We start from the raw sequence: 22,809 nt of genomic DNA, 5'->3' as shown, positions 1-22,809 counted from the left end.
AGAAGGAAATGGCACCCCATTCCAGTGTTCTTGCTAGAGAATTCCACTGACAGAGGAGCCTGGTGGGCTATATTCCACAGGCAGAAGACCCAGGTTCGATCCCTGATTCGGGAAGATCCCTTGGAGAAGGAAAGGGCAACACGCTCCAGTATTCTTGCCTAGGCAATCCCATGGACAGAGGAGACTGGCAGGCTATAGTCCATGGGGTCACAAAAGTTGGACAGACTCAGTGACCAAACCACCACCAATGAAAAGGCTGATAGAGTCCTAACAGTATCTGAAAATTGTGCAGCCTTTTTTAAAAAGTCTCTCTAAGAAAGGTATAATAGGGCTTCCCTGGTGGCTCAGAGGTTAAAGTGTCTGCCTGCAATGCGGGAGACCCAGGATCAATCCCTGGGTTGGGAAGATCCCCTGGAGAAGGAAATGGTAACCCACTCCAGGATTCTTGCCTGGAGAATCCCATGGATGGAGAATCCCATGGATGGAGAAGCCTGGTAGGCTACAGTCCACAGGGTCACAAAGAGTTGGACACGACTGAGCGACTTCACTTTCTTTTCACTCTCAGTCATCATGGGAGGAAGAATCCTATCTACAGCCAAGGCCTCCCCGGTGCAGACGGGGAAGGCAAATTCCCACTTGCATCAGTAATTCCAATAAGTTCTGTCTTTTGGGGTAGAATACTAGGAGGAGCCATAGAATAAGTGAAATTTGAGGCCTGGAGGTGACCTAAAAGAGGCACTCTGGACTTGGGCTCAGCAGCACTTCAAGCATAGTTCCTGGCACTGAGCAGTCAATGAACTGGGGAGTTCTACCAGGGATGGGATGAACTCATTCATCCTCTTATTTTGACTGGGCATGAATCTACATTCTTTTTTTTTCCCCCTGGTGAAATGAACCAACCAGAGTAGATTTTTAAAAACATATAAATAGGTTATAGAACACATAGAGATTTTGAACATATATATGTAAAGTAGTATACATTTATGAAATAATTTAAACAATGTAAACAGTGAAGAATAAAAATCTTAAGCAAAACAGTAAGTACTAGTATTCATGATTCTAAATTTTAGCACCATGATCTGTACATGCATATATATAGATATTTCTATAAATACATAGCATAGTGTTTAGAAAACAACAGTAACATGATGGTAACTGTAAATCTTTGGAGAAGATAGCGAATTTGGGAGAAGAGGAATTTTCACTGTTTACAGAGTCATATATTGTCAAACATTTTAAATAAGAACATGTTACTGTATTACTTGTTTTTGCTGACTGTGTAGAGCTTCTCCATCTTTGCAAAGAATATAATCAATCTGATTCCAGTATTGACCATCTGGTGATGTCCATGTGTAGAGTCCTCTCTTGTGTGGTTGGAAGAGGTGTTTGCTATGACCAGTGCATTCTCTAGGCAAAACTCTGTTAGCCTTTGCCCTGCTTCATTTTGTATTTGAAGGCCAAACTTGCCTGGTACTCGAGGCATCTCCTAATTTCCTACTTTTGCATTCCAGTCCTCTATAATGGGGCTTCCCTGGTAGCTCAGATGGTAAAGAATCTGCCTGCAATGCAGGAGACCCAGGTTCAATCCCTGGGTTGAGAAGATTCTGTGGAGAAAGAAACAGCAACCCACTCCAGTATTCTTGCCTGGAAAAATCCCTTGGACAGGGGAGCCTGGTGGGCTACAGTCCATAGAGTCGCAAAGAGTTGGACACGGCTAAGCGACTAACACTTTCTCTTTATGATGAAAAGGACATCTTTTTTGGTGTTAGTTCTAGAAGGTCCTGTAGGTCTTCAAAGAATCATTCAACTTCAGTTTATTCTACATCAGTGGTTGGATTACTGTGATGCTAAATGGTTTGCCTTGGAAAGGAGCCAAGATCATTCTGTCCTTTTTGAGACTGCACCCAACTACTGCACTTTGGACTCTTTTGTTGACTATGAGGGTTAATCCATTTCTTTTAGGGAATTTTTGCGCACAGTAGTAGATATAATGGTCATCTGAATTAAATTTGTCCATTCCCATCCATTTTAGTTCACTGAATCCTAAAATGTCAATGTTCACTCTTGCCATCTCCTGACCACTTCTAATTTACCTTGATTCATGGACTTAATATTCCAGGTTCCTATGCAATATTGTTCTTTATAGCATCAGACTTTACTTCCATCACCAGTCACATCCACAACTGGGTGTTTTTTTTCACTTTGGCTGTGTCTCTTTATTGTTTCTGGAGTTTCTCCATTGTTCCTCCATTCTTCTCCAGCAGCATATTGGGCACCTACTGACCTGGGGAGTTCATCTCCCGGGGTCCTAACTTTTTGCCTTTTCCTTGTGTTCATGGGGCTCTTGAGGCAAGAATACCTAAGTGGTTTGCCATTCCCTCTTCCAGTGGCCCAGACTAGCACGGACATGCCCTCAGCTACTCCACACAACTGGACAACATGCCCAGCGCCTTGGTTGTCCCACTGCTCGTCGTTGTTGAGCCTGTAAACCTTCACTGGCCACCAGGTGTTGGTCAACGTGCTGCCAGGGTCAGGGCAAAGGCCTTGCTGGAATCCACGGGAAAGGGGTCTGGGGAAGCCTGGAGTCGAGGTTGGAGGCAGCCAGGAGTAGAGGGCTGCTGGCCGCAGTGGGGCCCTTTGGCTGTCTGTATGGCTGGCTGCTGGCCAGGCTCTGGTCCCCGCCTTTCCTCTCCTCTGGCTCCTTGTCTTTATTGTCCAGGCCCAGGAAGTGCAGCCACCGAGAGAGGGGCGCGCAGTACTTCCCAGCCTTTCACGGTGCTGCCACAGGAATTTGGGGGCTCCTGCCTCCGCCATGGTGTCTGTGAAGCTGCTTCCCTGCCATAAGTCCCCTCCTCAGGCCCTGCCACTCTACTTATAATTTTTACTGAATATTTTAACAGCTTTATTGTGGTATAATTTACATACGATAAACTGCACACATTTAAAGTGTATAACTTCACCAGTGACACTATTACCACAGTCGAGATAATGGACGTATATGTCACCTGGAAAGTTTCCTTATGTCCCTTTATAATCACTTTCTTCTCTCCTGACCTCAACAACCATTCCCAGGCAACCACTGATGTGTTTTCTGTCAGTGTAGATTAAAGTTTCTAGATTACATAAACACAATGTTTTTTTTTTTTCTGACTTCTTTCAGTATAATTAAGATCTATCCATTTTGTAGCTGTATCAATAATTTGTGGGTTTGTTTCTCTGAGTAGCTAATCTTTTTAAAGTTAAATCTTTAACTTTTTAAGTTTAAAAATTTAAAAATCTTTAAATTTTTAAAGATATTTTTTAAAGTAAAAGAGAAGCGTAGATAAGACATAAACCTCAAACATACTGAAAAGTTGTCATTCAAAAATGTTAAATTTTTTAACTATGTTAAAAAGATAGAATTGGCCTTACAGAGTCCCACTTCCGGTCGCCACCACATATGTTTGGTAAAAGTTTAAAAATATGACTAAAGTTTTGAAAAGATGTATTGTTTTTCATTCATAAAAGCAACATATGATCACCGAAACGTCTTAAAGAAAGTTCAGCGCGTGGAAAACAGAGCCACCTTCCACAAGCCCACACCTCAGGTGACCGTGCTCTGAGACGCTGGGCTCTCGACTGGTGCCCAGATGTTCGACGCCCGGCTCAGTCCCAACTCCGAGAACCGTCGTTCCCGCAGTTTCAGCTCCCCGTCGCCAGGTGGTGCTGCGAAGCCGAGCCCATTAGAGGGGAGGCGTAGCCGCGCGCGGGAGCACGTGACCCGGGCCTAGGGTTTGAGCGCCTGGGTCACGTGACGGGCCCGGAAGCGGCTGCTTGGGCAGCGGAGGGTGGGGATGGCTAGGGCTTCGAGCTGAGGCAGGAACTGGTGGACTGGTGGGCTGCTGCACCGAAGTGGGAGCCAGAGCTGGAGTCGGAACTCGAGCGGTAAGTCCGCGCGCTGATGGGCTGGGGCTGGCTGCCGGTGGTCGCCTTTTGCTGAATCCAAGTCGCCTTCCTCCGGGTTCAGCAGATGCTCCGGGTCTGGCACCGACCGGCCTGGGCTGCGAGTTCTGGTCTCCTCGGCTCCCCGGTGGCAGCTGCGGTGAGTTGTGGGCACCCCTCCCGGATGAGAGGTGTTCTTCGCGCTGTCTCTTTTGACCTCCCTATCCTTTTTGACAGGTGTGGGAACAGGTCCCGAGATGGGAAGGATCACCGAAACGACTAGCTAGGGCTTCTGCTGCGCTTCCTACAGTGGTCCAGACGTCGCGGGGAGGTGACCCGGCAGTTGCGGGAGCCCTGCTGGGAAATTGCTGATAGCCGGTCTTTGGGTCATAGAATGCCGAACTGCCAGGACTCTGGGAAATTATCTTTTGCAGTCACTTTCTAGAGCTGTTGAGGAAATCGAGGTCCTAGAAAAAGTAGGGGTTGCCTAAGGTCATCCAGTGAGTTAGTCGCAGCCCTGCGACTAGAATCCAAGTCTCCCTGAACTCCAGCGGCTTTTTGCTTTTCACCAGACTGCCTCCTGCGGAAAATTTGACAGGTGGAAAAAAAAAACAAAAAACCAACAACACCCTTTTCCTTCGTTCGTTCTTCCCTTTTCAGCTTTGCATTCTCAATTGCCGCTAGATCGGCTTGGCTCTGGGTGTGGTTCCCTCATTCACTGTTCCTCGATTTTTCTGCAAACTCATCATGTTTTTAAGCATCCTGCAATTTTGTTTAAGTCATCCCAAAATATGAAATAAGAAGCAGAGTATGATGCTCTTGGGAGGGTAGGCGGCTCCCAGCTGAGGTTGTGGAGAACGCTAGCGTTAACTTGCAGAATGTCAAGACCTTTGCTTTGTTTTTAATGTAGCTTGTCAGATTTGAGGAATGCTGGTTATTCCGATGAATGTTTTGCAGTTATTTGAGGCTTGCTGAAAGAAGATAGCTTGGTGTAATGGAAAGAACCGAGATTGGGGAATTAGGAGATTTTGTTCTAGTTCTGACACTTGATTTGCAACCCGGGATGACTCCCATCCTTGCTTGGGTTTGGATTTCCAGTCTGTACAGTGATGGGGTGGAATCCCTAAGATCTCCTTCTGCCTTGACATTCTCTATCTCACTCTGTTTTCTAACCAGAGAGATCCTACCTCCTCCCTCCATTTGTTTCTTAATACAGTTGTCCAGGAAGCAGTTTCCCTACTTGTTTATAGGTTGCCATGAAATTCACCTCCTTTTTTCTTACTGTTTATATTATATCTAAGCTAAATGCTGACAGCTGAAAATGATTTTGACTTTTATTATTTTAAGTATGATCAAGGGCCTCTTTGATTCTTGTTGAGAGCCTATTTTACAGTAATTAACATGATTGTATGTTTAGAATGTGGTTTTTTAAAAGGTGTTCCTGAAGTCAAGAGGACACCAAAGGCTGGATCATTTGCTCTGAGTTTGAGACTGGGGTGGAGGCCTTATGCAACAGAGCCTGCTCTGATGATGATATTAAGTCCCTCTCTCTTTGTTTTCTGATTGTGCCATTTATAATTGTCTGCTCTTGAGTCCTTGTTTTCCCTTTGAAGCATGTATCTGTTCATTTGGCCTCATCCCTGTTGCAGCTTGAAGTGCTCAGAACTTTGTCTATTTTAAAGGCAGTATAAGGAGGCGGATTCCATTCTTTTGTAGTGTTCCAGAGATGACAACTGGGACCAGGGGATGGAAATACCATAATGGAAGTGGTTTTTGGGTGAGAATGCTGCTGCTTATGCTGCTAAGTTGCTTCAGTCGTGTCTGACCCTGTGCAACCCCATAGACGGCAGCCCACTGGGCTTCTCTGTCCCTGGGATTCTCCAGGCGAGATCACTGGAGTGGGTTGCCATTTCCTTCTCCAATACATGCATGCATGCTAAGTCGCTTCAGTCGTGTCGTGGACCGCAGCCCACCAGGCTCCTCTGTCACGGGATTCTCCAGGCAAGAATACTGGAGTGGGTTACTGTTTCCTTCCCCGTTGGGTGAGAATAAGAACTTTGAAAGAAGTGGTGCTCTAGCATGTTGCAACACAGCGTGTGGCAGTCCCTGTCACTAGAGGTCATTGTTATTAGGAAATTACTTTTGGGAATGTGGTAGGTAGAGGATCAGACTAGATAAAAATTTAAGTTTTCTTCTAACTCTGAGGTTATGTGAAATTCTAGGACTGGACTTGTTAGCAGGTGGGATGTGAGTTAGAGATAGTGGAGCAGCGGGTCCACTTTTGTGCATGCTTTGTTTTTCTCTTCGCTTAGATAACAATTCTCATGTTAAATGCTTCTGCTTTTTCTTTTTTTTCCCTCTCTTGCCTCCCTTCCCCACCGAGTGTCTCAGTTCTTTAAGTTCTTGATACCTCTTCCAGGATCAGATGCTGAAGAGACATTACTGTTAATGATATATTCCTTCTTTCCACCCTGACTGGGAGTGAGATCCTAGAACTGGGCTGAGTGAGTGGACTTTGGTTTCTACTTTTGCTGACTAGTCCTGCTAATTTCTTCCAGAAGTATGTGACTACCCCCTAAGTCCTAGGCTAGCATTTCTCTTTTTCCCAAAGAGGAAGTTCACGTTGAGTCTTAACTCAGATCTTGGAGGAATCCTTTACCTTCTTCCTTTGGCCAGGCCTAACTGGGTCTGAGCACACAAAGCTAGCTTCTATTTAATGAGTGTGTGGGGTCCGTTGGCTAGGACATTCTGCATATACTAAAAAGAGTAAGCTCCTGATGCTATATTTGGTGCTATCTCTGCTCTTTTCTCCCAGACATTCTCTTGGAATCCTTGACAACCCAGGGCCAGTTCTCAATGATTCTATCCAGTAGGAAGGATTCCTCTGTGCTTCCCTTTTCCGTGAAGTTCAGCATTCTGTCTCTGTGGGTTACTGGGATGCTCTCAGCAGATAGATCATTGTTTCTGAGATGGGGACCTGGCTCAGCTCTCCAGAGTGATAGGATGGAGGAAGTTCTGTGGCACTTTATTTGTGTAGTGACTCCCTGCCTTGAACTTCCTTCTCTCTAGTAATAACATAGTTGCTACCATTAATAAGGGTCCATTATGCACCAAGCAGCATATTTAACATCTTTTACTTCTACATTCATAACAATATTGTGATGTAAGTGTTATTAATAACATTTTTCAGATAAGGAAAGTAAGACAAAGGGAGATTAGGGTCACATAACTAGGCTCTGAACTCATGCACATTTTGTTATGTGGGATTTCCCCTGTAGACTTAATCCTGCCTGAGTTCTGTTCCCAGGGAGATTTTAGGAAGAGTAGGTGGTGTGTTAGAAAGAACACTGGGCTAGGAATCTGGTATGCTGGGTTCTGATCCCAAACTGTTAACCAGCTGAGGCTTTGGTGTTCTCATCTATAACTGGGAAGCTGGAGCTTGGTCAACTGTCAGTCATGCCTGGTGCTAATGTTTAGAGATTTTTATGATGGTGAGTAAAAAGTCAGTTTGCTCATTCAGCTGCTCCTGTGCAGAGCCTGCTGAGGTCAGCAGCTGTTTCATGGCTGCCCATGCACCTCACTGTCTCAGGCAGGAGTCTCAAGTCAGGGAAGTCATTCTGTGGTAGATCAGATGGAGTACTATCCCATGTCTCCGAAAACAAATCATGTGGATGTCAGACATTTTTACTTCCCTCCTTGTAGACAGCATATAGGAACACAGTCTATGACTTTGTTCGTGTTTCTGGAATTCCAGCAACGGAGAAGAGAGCGTATATCTAGAGAATTCACTGCTTCTCTGGGTTCTAGAAAATGTGATTGTTTTATAATAATAGTAGTACTTATAATATGCATATATCACCAATCCATAAACTTTGGTAGGAGATGAGGCCTGGGGTGTACCTATCATAATAAGAAGCCTGTTAAATGCTGAGGCTGAATCAGATTGGGCCCAGAGATCAGTTTGTTTGTTTTAGCAGTTTTATTGAGATTAAATTCACATAGCATACTATTCAACCATTTAAAGCATTACAGTTCAACAGCTTTTCTATTGAATTCACAAAGTTGTGCAACACAGTCATTTTCAGAACATTTCATCACCCCAAAGAAACTCAACCCTTTAGCTATCACCCCTTAATCCCCCCAGCTCCCAAATGTTCCTCTGTGACTGACTTCTTCCCCTTAGAATAATGTCTTCAAGGTTCATCCATGTTGTAACATCTATCAGTATTTCATATTTTTCTTTTTTTGTTTTTTGCTAAGTAATATTCCATTGTATGGATATATCACATTTCATTTATCCACTCATCAGGTTTTTTTTTCCCTCATTTTTTGGCTAATAGGAATAATGCTGCTATGAATATTTGTGTGTACATTTTTCTGTGGACATACATTTTCATTTTGGTGTGTACCTAGGAGTGGAATTGCTGGGTCCTATCCACCACTCATAGGTACATACCAAAATGAAAATGTATGCCTGTAAGTGCATACCAAAATGAGAATGTATGCCTGTAGAAAAATATACCCAAAGATGTTCATAGCAGCATTATCCCTAATAGCCAGAATTACTGGGTCATATGGTAACTATGGGCTTCCCTGGTGGCTCAGACAGTAAAAAATCTGCCTGCAATGCAAGAGACCCGGGTTCAGTCCCTGATTCAGGAAGATCCCCTGGAGAAGAAAATGGCAACCCACTCCAGTATTCTTGCCTGGAGAATCCCATGGACGGAGGAGCCTGGCAGGCTACAGTACAGTCCGTGGGGTCACACAGAATCTGACAGGACTGAGTGACTCACACTATCACTGCTCTTCATGGTAACTATGTTTAGCCTTTCGAGGAACTGCCAGACTGTTTTCCAAAGTGACTGCACCATTTTACCTTCTCATCAGCAATGTAAGACACGATTCTCTACAATTTCTCTGCATCTTTGCCAGTACTTGCTGTTACTTGTCAATGGCAACCCACTCCAGTACTCTTGCCTGGAAACTCCCATGGACGGAGGAGCCTGGTGGGCTGCAGTCCATGGGGTCGAAAAGAGTCGGACACGACTGAGCGACTTCACTTTCACTTTTCACTTTCATGCATTGGAGAAGGAAATGGCAACGCACTCCAGTGTTCTTGCCTGGAGAATCCCGAGGATGGCAAAGCCTGGTGGGCTGCCGTCTGTGGGGTCGCACAGAGTCAGACACGACTGAAGCTACTTAGCAGCAGCAGCAGCTGTTACTTGTCTTTGATTCTAGCCTTTCTGGTGTATGTGAAGTGATACCTCACATGTGGTATTTGTTTCTCATTTACCTGATGGCTAAAGATATTGAGTATCTTTTCATATGTTTATTGGCTTTTTTCACATCTTCTGTGAAACAGCTCTCTAGGTCCTTTGCCCATTTTTAAATTGGGCTTCATTTTATTATTGAATTATAATAGTTCTTTGTATGTTCTGGGCACAAGTACCTCATCAGAAATATAATTAATAGAAAACTTTTCATATTCTGTGGGTTGTTTTTCACCTTCGTGGTGGTATCCTTTGAGGCATAAACATTTTAAAGTTTGATTAGGTCTAATTTATCTATTTTTTCTTGTGTTTCTTGCTGTCATATGTGAGAAACTGCTCAATTCATGGTTACAATGGTTTATGCTTATATTTTCTTCTAAGAGTTTTTATAGTTTTAACCTTTACATGTAGGTTTTTGACCTATTTTGAATTTTTTTTTTTTTGGCCATGCTGAGTGGCATATGAAATCTTAGTTCTCTGACCAGGGATTGAACCAGTGACCCCTGCATTGGAAGCACAGAGTCTTAACCAGTGGACTGCTAGGGAAGTCCTATTTGGAGTTAAGTTTTGTATGTGGTGGGAGGTGGAGTTCCAGCTTCTTTTTTTTGCACGTGTATTTCTAGTTGTCCAGCGTTAATTGTTGAAAAAACTATTTTTTCCTCCATTGAATTGTTTTGGCACCCTTGTCAAAAATCACTTGACCTAGGTATAGAGTTCATTTCTGGACTCTCACTTCTGTTCAGTTGATCTGTACGTCTGTCCTTACGCCAATACTGTACTGTCTTGAGGTTACTTACTGTAGCTTTGTATTAAGTTATGCAGTTGGGAAGTCCTCCATCTTTTTTCTTTTTTCCAGATTTGTTTTGGCTGTTTTGGACCTTCTGAATTTCCATATGGATTTTAGAATTGGCTTGTCAATTTTTGCAAAAAAGGAGTTGGGATTTTGATAGGGATTCAACTGAATCTGTACCTCAGTTTAGGGAATATTGCCATCTTAATATTCTAGTTCATGAATATTAGGATGTTTTCTCATTTCCTTAGGTCTTCTTTAATTTCTCTATGGTGTTTTATAGTTTTCGTGTACAAGTTTACACCTACTTGACTAAATTTCTTCCTAAATATTCGATTCTTTTTGTTGCTGTGTAAATGGACCTGTTTTCTCAAGTTTGTTTTCACCTTGTTCACTGAAAGTGTAAAGGAATACAACTGATTTTGGTATGTGCATCTTATATCCTGCAACTCTGCTGCATTTATTAGTTTTAATCGTTTCTAGTGGATAATATTTTTTGTGTTTACAAGTCACCCTTAGGAGCATTGCTTAGCTTTTGGTAATGAAGCAAACTGACGCTTGCAGTGCCTTTCCTGCCCTCTTCTCTTTTCCCCTCCTTGACTTTCCTGTGTGCCCCAAAAGAGACCTACAAATTCATATAAATGGATTCTCCTTGCTGGAAGTCATCATGTTTATTATACTGAAATTTGGAATAGAATTTAATCAGTAAATTAAATTTGGCCAGTCTGCTGTGCAGCATGTGGAATCTTAGCCCCCTGACTAGGGATTGAACTGGCACTGCCTACATTGGAAATTCAAGGAGTCCTAACCACTGGATCACCAGTAAAGTCCCATCACTAAACTCTTAGATAGCTATCTTAAGAACATTTTAGATTTTCAAAAGTGAGTTCAAAAATGAGCTAAGTATTTTCAAAACTATGAGTCTGATAGGTGGAGGAAAGATGCTCTTAAAGTCTTGATTATCAATTGTCTTTTTTTGGAAATTAAAGAAATGTAAAATAAAATAAATACAAGGAGCCACTCATTCATCAGAAATACCAGAAATAAAAATGATACTATCCATGTATTCCCTGGTTGTCCAGTGGTTAAGACTCAGCACTTTCACTGTGAGGGCCCAGGTTCAGTCCCTGGTTGGGGAGCTAAGATCCCACAAGCCATGTAGCATGGCCAAAAAAAAAAAAAGAAATAAAATCCAACATTGGCAGGGTTATAAGAGATAGGCATGTCCATATATTGCTAGTGACACTTTAGGTTAGTTCAGTCATTTGTGTAGTAAAACCATTTAAAAAACCTATTCGCCTAACTCTACTCCAAGGATATGACTTGAAAATTAAAAATTACATGTGGGAATTTTTTAGCTATAAGATAGTCATTAAAAGAAGCAGAAGCTCAAAATTTAACTGGGAGCTAGTGAAGCAAATTATTTTATTAATATAATGATAGACCATTATGTTACAACTAAACATCATTTGTGTGTATACTGCATTGATTTAAGGAAGAGTAGATATGAAATAAGTGAGAAAAGACCTTGAAATAGCAATTATTGATTAGTTAAAACTAATTTTTATATAAGGAAAAAGAAGAGCATTTATCAAGGTTATTTAAAGAGTTGACGTTTCAATTTTGGTTCAAATGTACACTTGAATATATATGTTTGTCACCCAACATGCAGACTTTTCTTACTTAGTACTCTCTTGAATCTGAGTATTTTATGGAGATTTTTTACTTCGTGTTGATGGACCACACATGTTATATAAACTCAGTTCATTGTCCTTAAGAACCTGAAGAACAAGCTTGTTTTGAACTCTTAAATATCACATCCCTCATTTGGACAGTTAACAAGGTCTATTAAAACTCCCACAGGGCAGGAATTAGCAATTATAGCAGTAGATGGTGGAAACCAGATTTCATCACAGAGAGCTCAGGGCAGGGTGGCCAAGGAGACTAGCACTAAGTGGGGATAGCTAGAGAAAAGACGTGGAGGCCTTGGTTGCCAGAAGAGCCCTAGAAGGAAGTAACCTCCAGAGAGTGATCACACCCACCCTCTACAGGCCTCATTTCCTGCCTAGCAGTTCTGAGAAGGGCTTCTGCTTGGAACTTTCCAGGAATAAGATACGCTATCTCCTAGAATGAGTGATCCATTTGGACAACTCCTGTTTTGTTTTGTTTTTTTCCTTTTTGGCCGTCATGCAGCTTGCAGGATCTTAGTTCCCTGACCAGGGATTGAAGCCGGTACCCCTGCAGTGGAAGCATGGAATCTTAACCCCCGAACCAAGGACTCAGGGAAGTTCCTGGATACTGCCTTTAATACACACACACACACACACACACACACACACACACACACACACATATATATTTTTAAATATCTTTATTCATTTATGTATTTGGCTGCTCCAGGTCTTAGTTGCGGCACACGGGATCTTTAGTTGTGGCATCTGGGACCTAGTTACCAACCAGGGATCAAACCCGGGCCCCCAGAATCGGAAGGTCGAGTCTTAGTCACTGGACCACCAGGGAAGTCCTGTGGATAACTTCTTTGAGAGTTGGCTTCCTTATGCCAAAGACCTGCCTCCCTTTACTTTCCACCTAATGATCCCATTTCTGAGTAATCTTTGAGGCTTCAAAGGATGAATCTGATCCCTAGAACAGCTTTGAAAGACAATTTTTGTACCTCCTGAGTTTCCAGTTCTCCAGGTTGAACCTTCTCAGGACTTCCAGCCGTTCTTCATTTACCTGCTTTCTTTCCCCCTAGTGACCTTGGTGCTGACCCCTGGCTATACAGCAGTTGATCATCATCCCCTTTATAGTGTGCTACCTGGAACAGAGTACAAGGTATGGCAAGAAAAAGAACAGTCTGTCATCTCCCTGGGGTTCTTTCTTGTAGTGAAACCAAGAATTGCATTAGCAGAATTGGCATCTACTGTGTTATCATTGATTTCTGTTGAGCTTATCATCAACTAAAACCAGTAAGTAGCATTATTTTCCTTTTTCAACATGCACAGTTGCCAAGCCACATCTTCCACATTCTGCAGTTGTTCACTGGACTTTTGATCTATAGATTTCAGCTTCTTTCTGAGCACTTTTCTTAGTGATAATCTGCTGTGGGTCACTTCAGTTTTTACAGTGACATGAGGAGGCTTCTTAACAGTGTTTGAAGTAAATTGAGTGTCTGTACCAAGAGTGGTTTCTTGGTTGATGGGGAGGGATTGGGGAACTTGTCAGTGCCTGTTTTCTGTTCCTCTCCCTTGGTAATATGCAGGGTTCACCTGGAAGGCTTCTGTTCCTCAGAGCTTTGGGTATGTGGGAAGAGACTCAAAAGTAGCCATTGTGTTTGCATAAAGAATTACATTGATTCCTGGAAGAGGTGCTGAGAGATAGGTTAGTATACCATACCCCCTACACCCAAATTTTTAGCATTTGGAACTAAGACCTGAGGCAAATAAGAATTGCTTCAGGCCACTGAGCAAACTAGTGATAAGAGGCAGCTTTAGCACCCAGGTCTTCTGACTGCTTTCCTAGTGGCTCAGATGGTAAAGAATCTGCCTGAAATGCAGGAGACCCAGGTTTAATCCCTGGATCGGGAAAATCCCCTGGAGAAGGGAATGGCTACCCACTCCAGTATTCTTGCCTGGGAAATCCCTTGGACAGAGGAGCCTGAACAGGCTGCAGTCTATAGGATCGCAAGAGTCAGACACAACTGAGCAACTAACACTTTCACTTTTCACACTTCTGACATGCATAGATACTAACCTTTTTTTAAAAAAAAATTATTTACGTATTTGGCATGCTGGATCTTAGTTGTAGCACTCAGGATCTTTAGTTGAGGCATGTGGGATCTGGTTCCTTGATCAGGGATTGAACCTGGGCTCCTTGCAACAAGAGCATGGGGTCTTAGCTGCTGGACCATCAGGGATGTCCTGCATAGAAACTCACTTAATCAATTTTACCCGAGTAGCAGCTTTCAACTGTTCACATTAAGATATTTTATAGATTTCCCCTACCCCAGCCTTCTTATAAGTTTAGTTGCCCCAAGAGCTTAGATGACTCCTTGAATTCTTCCACCATGTGAGTAAATGATGCCCTCTTAGATGCTTAGCAAGGTCAGCTCTGGTGGTGAAGTGAGGCAGAATCCTCTTGGACTTCCAAGGCCTTTGCTGGCTTTCTGCCAAGCTCCTTCTTCATGAGGTTATGTGGTTGGTGGGAGAAAATGAGATCACCCTTCATCACTCAGGTGCCAGCTGGGGTCTGAAGAATCCCCAGGGGCTGGACTTCTGGGAGCACTTGACACAGAGCTGTCTAGTCTCTGGCTGCTAACGTTATGTGTCAGGTGGGACAGCACGTTGTGTGATGGCCCTCGGAGGTCCTGTCTCCCCCCGGGCATCTGAGGCAGCATATGAGATTCAGGATAGGGAAAAGCACTTTGTAGGCAGGTGGTCGTACCAGTCTGCCAAGTGTCAGAGGATTTTTATTTGCAATTTTTAATGTTCATGAACCGTTTTTTCCTTACTCACTTGCAGATTCTTGGAGGAAGTTGACTCGCCTTCATTATGATATTCCATCACTGCAACTGGCAGTGTATTCAGTGATGTTTCCAGATTCAGGCAGTGTCAGGATGTATGTTTACTGCTTGGCTGCTACCTGGCTGTAGCAGAGCAGGTCCCTTCAGCTTTTGGGCGGGGGGGGGGGGGGGGGGGGGGGGGGGGGCGGTTGTTGATTCTTTATCTGTAAAATGAGCAGTTTGGAGTGACCTCCAACAGCTCTTTTAGCAACAGACCCTCATATTCTGGGAGCTTACACAACTCTTGGAATGTATACTTGTAGTGTATCTTAGCGAAGTCCTTGTTGTTCTCTTTTCTGCTGCTTAATTACTAAAGCAAAGTCCACCCAGGGGATACCATCTTCTCTGTCCTTCCTCTGCATGTAAGAGGAAGGTTTTCTTCTTCCACTGTCTTTAAAAAATTGGCAGATCTGTTAAAAAGGAAGATGGGTGGAAGGGAGATGTTGCAACAAGGGCCAGTGGCATGTACCTGTCATGCTCCTAGCCTTCCTCTGAGCTGCTTTTAGCTCCGTTTCTCAATATTCATGCTGGTTGCAAGAAGAGAGTCCTAGGATGAGGGAGTGAGTATATACCAAAGAGTATAGAACATACCTGGAGAAGGCAATGGCACCCCACTCCAGTACTCTTGCCTGGAGAGTCCCATGGATGGAGGAGCCTGGTGGGCTGCAGTCCATGGGGTCGCTAGGAGTCGGACACGACTGAGCGACTTCACTTTCACTTTTCACTTTCATGCATTGGAGAAGGAAATGGCAACCCACTTCAGTGTTCTTGCCTGGAGAATCTCAGGGATGGGGGAGCCTGGTGGCTGCCGTCTATGGGGTCACACAGAGTCGGACACGACTGAAGTGACTTAGCATAGCATAGCATAGCATAGAACATACCAGAGGTCCTGGCAGAGAGAAAGGGAACATCTTTTGTAGCTTTGGGACCTGCTGGAGAGTTTGAGTAGAATCAGATGATCTGGACAGGATTTCTGGGCTGTAGAAGGTTCTTACTGTACTGAATACATAGGAAAAATAGAATGCAGCTTAGGAATATTTAGGTTCCTGTCCTTTAAGAGCTTGCTTTTGGGGAAGATGGATGTAGATAAAATGTCATTATTGGGTCCGGGGTCCAAGAAATTAGCTCAGTGGAAGGGGTTGTCAATCCCAAACTAAGGCATAGGAAAGACTAGAGCCTCGCCTTTGTTCTGTCCTGGTGTGCTGGCAAATTTAGAAACTTGTGAATGTGGCACCGTCGGTTGGGAGGCAGAAGTCAAGTGAGCTCAGCCCGCCCATGTGTACTTTGTACCTTTTCCATTTCTGTCAGTATCAGGCATTCTCACTGTACTTAATCCATAGTGCAGCTGTCACTGAGCTCTGTGACAATGGCTGCTTCTGCCCTAGAGCTGACCCCAGGCTCGGAGCTAAAGGCACGAGCCACTGGAGGTCTGAGTGCCGCCCCTGTCCCCCCAGTTACCATGTCCACGCAGAGACTTCGGGATGAGGACTACCGTGACTACAGCTCCACCGACGCGAGCCCCGAGGAGAGCCCGTCCGAAGGCCTGAACAACTTCTCTTCCTCAGGGTCCTACATGCGGTTTGGGGAAAGCAATAGCACAACGTAAGTAGCTGTTCTGTCTGCCTTAGGGGTGGGAATCATATTCCAACGTTCTGTGTTAGTAATGTAATCTCCCTGTGAGTTATTTTTGCCCCCCGATTTTATCAGTTCCCTGCTTTACAGATGAGAGTAACACTTAAAGAGATGAAGTGAGTGATGCTGCTGAGATCTGAGCTCTTTGTCAGTTACTCTCTACTCTGTTTCTTATTCTTTGTTCATTTCACCTGCGTTGGTCACAGAAGGCTGGTGCTAAGTAACAGCCTGAACATAAGAAAAACTTGTAGAGAGAACATTCTCTTAATTTAGAACCTTGGGTCATCTGTGCTAGAAGCTTCAATAACTCCAAGTCCAATACAGACAGTCCTTTGCAAAGTCTCTCCCAGACTTCTGTCCCCATCACCAAACAGCCAGGGCATTTGACAGAATAAATAGGAAGAGGGAAGAATAACTTCTCTTGCAGTATGCCCTCCTCCAGGAGATCCTCCCAACCCAGGAACTGAACCCAGGTCTCTCGCATTGCAGGCGATTCTTTACTCTCTGAGCCACCAGGGAAGCCCAAGAATACTGGAGTGGGAAGTCTGGGATCTTCCCGACCTAGGATTTGAAGTGGGGTCTCCTTCATTGCAGGTGGATTCTTTACCAGCTGAGCTACCAGGGAGGTCCTAAAAGTTGCAAGGCGTTGGTAAAGAAGAGGGAACTTCCCTGGTACTCCAGCGGTTAGGACTTTGCTTTCCAATGCAGGAGATGTGCGTTCGATCCCTGGTCAGGGAACTAAGGTCCCTTGTGCCTCGCTGCCAAAAAACCAAAACATGAAACAGAATCAATATTGTAAAAAATTCAATAAAGACTTAAAAAAAAATGACCCACATCAAAATAAATAAATAAATAAAATCTTTAAAAATAAAAAGAAGAGGTGATTTGCTTTGTATGCTCTTAGGAGGGCTTATGCCTTATCTCTGAAAACTGAATCCCAAGTCTCATCTGGGTTAGTTTGGCCCTCTGTGGGCCTCAGTTTTTCCAAATATAAGATTGAGAACCCCCGTGTGAAGCTATGCTGATTCACTCTTCAAATGAGAAGATTCAGAAGAGGGTTTTCTACTCCACTGAGTTGTCTGGTTCAGTTTTGAAATCAGCAGAGCCCTAGCATTTTCTCTGGACCACAGCACCCCATCTTCTGCGGCCCTTCTGAATATTCCTCAAGCTTTACCATCATCCTCTGTGTGTTCCCTTGGGGGTTGGGTGTGACTCACTGAGGGATCCATTATGTCCTTGACTCACACTCTCCCCTGTGACTGCCCAAGGAGACCATGGAAGCTTCTCTTGGAACTCATTACTGGTAAAGCCCCCATGGCTGCAGTCTTTCTTGGTCTTTCTCTAGTGAACTCCAAACTAGAGGAGACGGTCTGCCCACATTATAAGCCCCTCTCCACCTCTAGCTGGTCTTCTGCTCATAAAGGTTCCATCTCCATAGCTTCTTTCTCCTGTGGCATGCTACTGTAGATTTCCCCATATGCTTGCAGTGTTAGTTGATGGAAAAGATTGCTTAGGCCCCAACCAGCAGCAGTGAGAACTATCTTTCCTCTCTCTTCCCTAACCTTACCTACCTACGTGACTTCCCCCAGGTGGAAGGAGTGTCAAATGCAGCCAATGCCATGTGATGGCTTCTCTTCAAAAGTCACTCTGGTTACTGGAAAATGCTTCTTCCAAGCTTTTCTCTCTAGTTTTCTTTCCAGTTTTTGCTCCTTGTTCTTAGACATCAGCTTGTCTATGCAGTGCTTGCCATATGGGGTCTAGATTTTCATTTCTAGAGGGACTCCTCTAAAGTTCACAGCCAGTCATCTAGCAACATCAGGATTGGTAGCTTATAGGTTTTGTCATACTGAAGACAATGCATGGTTGTTGGCTATTCTGAATCTCTCTTTTTTTTTCCACATTGGGTTATAGCTAATAGTCAATGCCAAATTATCTCCCATTGTTTGCTGGAAATTGACCGGTTGGAATGTTTGATCAATGTTCTCTTGGCCTTGCTTGGGGATGTACTTTTTCTGAGGGCCCATCCTGCCCTGGTATTGTGAAACAAGGTAGGTGACCCAGGAAAGCCCTTCTGTAAGTGATGGCAGGTGTCACAAGCCCATCACAAGTGGTGCAGGGAAAAGTACTCCTTTGGGACTTGGAGGATTGGTTGAGTACTTGCCTGGGGCCTGGATCGCCAGACGCGTCATATGTAGAAATGTGCCAGGTATGATTAAGTATAAGCTGATTTGGGACCTAGTTAGCTCTACAGGTGAGAAGTGTTAGGGACAAGTTTTTGAGCTGGGTTCCTGTTTCCTGGGGACTTACTCCACCGTGTTATCTAATTTGCTAAGGAACAAAGTATGTGGAAAAAATACATGGAACAAAGTACAAGAAGCAAAGTATATGCATGCACACCAGGCTCTTCTAGGGGATTAGGACTGAGTAAGAATCCCCAGTCAGGGATGCAGATAGGAGCCCCAGGTGCTTCCATGATAATGTGTTTGGTGAGGTTAATTTCCTAACCCTTAAAGTTATCAAGCTGTTGACTGCTTTGATGACGGCATCAGATTTTACTCTTTCGGGCAAAGTTTTCTTGTTGCCCTATTGAGCTACATTATACTGCTCTCAACCAATATACTTTTTCCCCCAGGCTGGCAGGCTGAGAAACCAGTTGACTGAAACCAGTCTTCAGTAGGTTATCTGGAGTTGCCATTTGCAAAGTATGGTCTTCAGACCCTTTGCGGGTCCCAGGACCATTTTAAGAAGCCCACGAGGTCAAAACTGTTTTCATAATAATACTAGATGTGATTTGTTTTTTCACTGTGTTGACATTTGCACTGATGGTTCAGAAGCAACGATGGGTAAAGTTGCTGGTGCCTTAGCGTGCATCAACGGAGAAGGCAATAGCACCCCACTCCAGTACTCTTGCCTGGAAAATCCCATGGATGGAGGAGCCTGGTAGGCTGCAGTCCATGGGGTCGCTAAGAGTCGGTCACGACTGAGCAACTTCACTTTCACTTTTCACTCTCATGCATTGGAGAAGGAAATGGCAACCCACTCCAGTGTTCTTGCCTGGAGAATCCCAGGGATGGGGGAGCCTGGTGGGCTGCCGTCTATGGGGTCGCACAGAGTCGGACACGACTGAAGTGACTTAGCAGCAGCAGCAGCGTGCATCAAGGAGGTAACACCAAATTATGCTCGTCATTGTATTTTTCACTTAAGCATGTCCTTGATGAAGCAGTCATATCACTAATTTTATTAAATCTTGACCCTTCAGTCCAGAATATTTTGTTAATATTCTGTGTGACAAAATGGAAAGTGCACATGAAAGCTTCTCTTGGAGCTCATTACTGGTAAAGGCCCCCTGGCTGCAGTCTTTCCTGGTGCGTGGCATTTTCTCTAGTGAACTCCAAACTAGAGGAGACCGTCTGCCCGCATTATAAGCCCCTCTCCACCTCTAGCTGGTTCTACTGAGTTATCTGAACAACTTAGTTGTTGTTCTGCTGAACAACTAGGAAACCGTAGGTCGTTCAGATCTGAGTACTTGGCAGATATTTTCTTGAAAATGAAAGTAATGAGACCGTCACGTCAGGAAAAACTATTAAGGGACTTCCCTGGTGGTCCAATGGTTTAAAAGTTGCCTTTGAGTGCAGGGGACAGAGTTCAATCCCTGGCTGGGGAACTATGATCTCACATGCCGCAGGTGCAACCAAACCAGCATGCTGCAACTAGAGAAAGCTCTCGAGCCACAGTGAAGATTCAGCACAGCCAAAAAAACCAAAAAAACAAAAAACCAGTACTATATGTTGCCAACAATGAAATTTGAGCTTTTGAGCAAAATCAGAAAAAATAAACTTGTATCCTGCACTGTGACCTTGACAGCTTCCCTTTACCTAAAGACTTGTCTAATGAGATTAGGGATGATACTAATGAATGTGATTTTTTAAAATGTCATATAATGAAATGTGCCAGCATTTGAAAGATCTATGTAGCTCAGGGAACCAATATCTCCCATATGACCAAAGTGTGATGTTGGGAAATTGTGTGTGGGTAAAAGATCTATTCAAGGAGCAAGATTGCCAGTGTATTTTCACATAGTAGAGTATGAAAAGGTCAGATTCCACATTACAACTAACTCCTAAGAAACTATGTGTGTAGAGTTTTGATGTAGTATCAAATAAAAAATATAACAGTTGCCTAAACAGGCTATTCAGATACATTCTAACTACACATCTGTGTGAGGGCAGATTTTCTTCAGGGACTTCCATCAAAGCAATGTATCACAAGAGGTTGAATGCAGAAGATAATCCAGCTACCAAACAAGACATTAAAGAGATTTGCAAAAAAAGTAAGATAGTGCACTTCTTCTCACATTTTTTTTTTTGGAAAATAGAGTTACTTTTTGTTAAAAATTGGTTATTTTTATTAACGTAGTAAGGTTATTGTTATTTTAAATTAATATGTATTTTTAAGTTTCTTGGTTTAATTTATAAAATATATATATGTATATATATGTATATATATACATATATATATATATCAGCAGATATAATCCATGTAGGCAAAAACTATGTGGGATCCTCAGTAATTTATAAGTACATAAAAGGGTCCTAAGGCCAAAAAAGTATAAGAACTATGATTTGCTAGGCTTATTTTTCCCTCTTACCCCTATAGTTAAGATTCTCTAGTCCATGGAATTGATACTGTGATAACTCATATGGTTTTGGGTAATCCCAGCTCGTGGCCACTGGTGAAAAGCTTAATTTTGGAAGTCCTTTAGGTACAGTGGATAGGAATCCGCCTGACAGTGCACGATATATGGGTTTGATTCCCTGGTCCGGGAAGATTCCACATGCCTCGGAACATCTAAGCCCATGTGCCACAACCACTGAAGCCCGCGTGCATAGAGCCTGTGCTTCACAATGAGAGAAGCCACCGCAATGAAAAGCCTGTGCACCACAGTGAAGCGTAGCCCCCACTCTCTGCAATTAGAGAAAGCCCGAGCGCATCAACGAAGACCCAGCACCACCAAAAATAAATACATTGATGATTTTAACAAAGAATAATTTTGGTCAATTGCTTAGAGCCCTACTGTTTCAGAGTTGAAGTTTGCTGTTCTGGTCCAGTCCTCTCATATGAGATGATAGGCCCAGAGGAGGGAAGGGAATTTCGTAATGAATTAATGGCGAAATCAGGGCTGGAGGGATCTGATCTCCTATGAAACCCAGCCCAGGGTGTTTTGGGGAGGCCTGCGGTAGGCAGGTAGTTTTGGTGAGGTGCTTACCTTTGCCTTTAAGTGGATTAAACATTTGCCAAGGTAGAAATTTGACTGGTCCATCGTTCTGCCCATAATCTCCTAGTCACTGGCCCTTGATAATGGAGGAGTCACCCCTGCACCCTTGCCGTCTCTTAGTTTCATCCAGGAGAGCACTTGCCTCTTCTTGTTCAGGCTTGAAGCAGTTTTCTTGATCTTGCATGAGAAACTTGGGGACAGTAGGAAGGTCAAGAGATTTTCTTCCTGGAGGTAGAGGGAGAAAGGTTACTGAGAGTAAAATTCCTTTCTAGAGAGTGTAGACAGATCTTATTTATTATGGTTCTTACAAGTTAATGGGCTTCCCTGGTGGCTTAATGGAAAAGAATTCGCCTGTAATGCAGGAGACCCTGGTTTGATCCCTGGGTTGGGAAGATCCCTTGGAGAAGGAAATAGCAACCCACTCCAGTATTCTTGCCTAGGAAATCCCATGGCCAGAGCTCCCTGGTGGGCTACAGTCCATGGGGTCACACAGGTCAGACACGACTGAGTGACTAAACCACCACCACAAGATAACACATGATTTGCTTTCAGTTTCTACTAAATTGCAGTTTGGAAGACATGTGTGGAAGCATCGTTTAGGAGGTGTTTAGGTTATATGTGGAGAAGAATTTCCAGACAGTGCCAGGGACCAAATCTTGAGGAAGTCTGGGGCAAAGTGGTATCATGTTTGATCTTTTTCATGTGTCTGCCTTATTTTCCTGCAGACTCTATTAGTTTCTAGAGACTAAAGTTCACATCTGATCCATGCAGTTTCCACCATTGCATTAACACAATGTTTTACACATTATAGATGGTGTTTGTTGAGTGAAAAAATAATTACACATGAGTGGCTTTCCAATTGCAGCTTGAGAGGGACAGTCTATAACAGACAAGGGAAAACACTATTCTCAAGGCAGAAAGATAAATTAGGTGACTGTCTGAAGAGGGCTTCTCCAATCTTAGGACTATGGCATTTGACTTTTTTTTTTTTTTAAATACACAATACACCAGGGACTGTGGGACCACATGACTTTTACTCTGTTCACGTTACGTAAAACTTTTTGATAGGGATTTGGGGTTTCTATTTTGTTATTTCCCCTGTTCTTTACTCACAGCAGTGTGTCTGTCTTTCACAGTTATGCTTGGAACCCTCTGTTGCAATTCTGGATCTGAGTCTTTATAGTGGAAAGTTCCAGGGTGAAAACCAATACACCAGGAGCGACACCATACTGTCCCTCTGGTCTAATCTCTAAGCAAGGTGAACTCAGAGATGCCTTGGGGGATGGACATTATAGCCCAGTGACTAGGAGAATGGGCTCGGGGGCTAGACATCCTGGGTTTGAATCCAGGTTCACACTCA

The 22,809-nt window shown here is 43.6% G+C and overlaps 1 protein-coding gene across 2 annotated transcripts in view; it reads left to right on the top strand.

The window, feature by feature from the left end:
- Positions 1–3,788: 3,788 nt before the first annotated feature.
- The window catches only part of LOC113895135 (proton-coupled amino acid transporter 1), a 49,918-nt gene continuing 30,897 nt past the window's right edge, over positions 3,789–22,809 (top strand). Inside the window, exons 1-3 of one of the 2 annotated variants that reach the window (XM_027545912.1) lie at positions 3,789–3,924; positions 12,737–12,816; positions 15,997–16,144. In XM_027545912.1, the coding sequence (XP_027401713.1) occupies positions 16,002–16,144 (143 nt within the window). In that variant the 5' untranslated portion in view covers positions 3,789–3,924; positions 12,737–12,816; positions 15,997–16,001. The remainder of the gene's footprint in view (positions 3,925–12,736; positions 12,817–15,996; positions 16,145–22,809) is intronic. The other variant, XM_027545911.1, reaches the window with a different exon arrangement.

Source organism: Bos indicus x Bos taurus, chromosome 7 (assembly GCF_003369695.1).
Source record: "Bos indicus x Bos taurus breed Angus x Brahman F1 hybrid chromosome 7, Bos_hybrid_MaternalHap_v2.0, whole genome shotgun sequence".
Lineage (NCBI taxonomy): Eukaryota > Metazoa > Chordata > Mammalia > Artiodactyla > Bovidae > Bos > Bos indicus x Bos taurus.
This window is presented reverse-complemented; position numbering and strand designations above follow the sequence as displayed.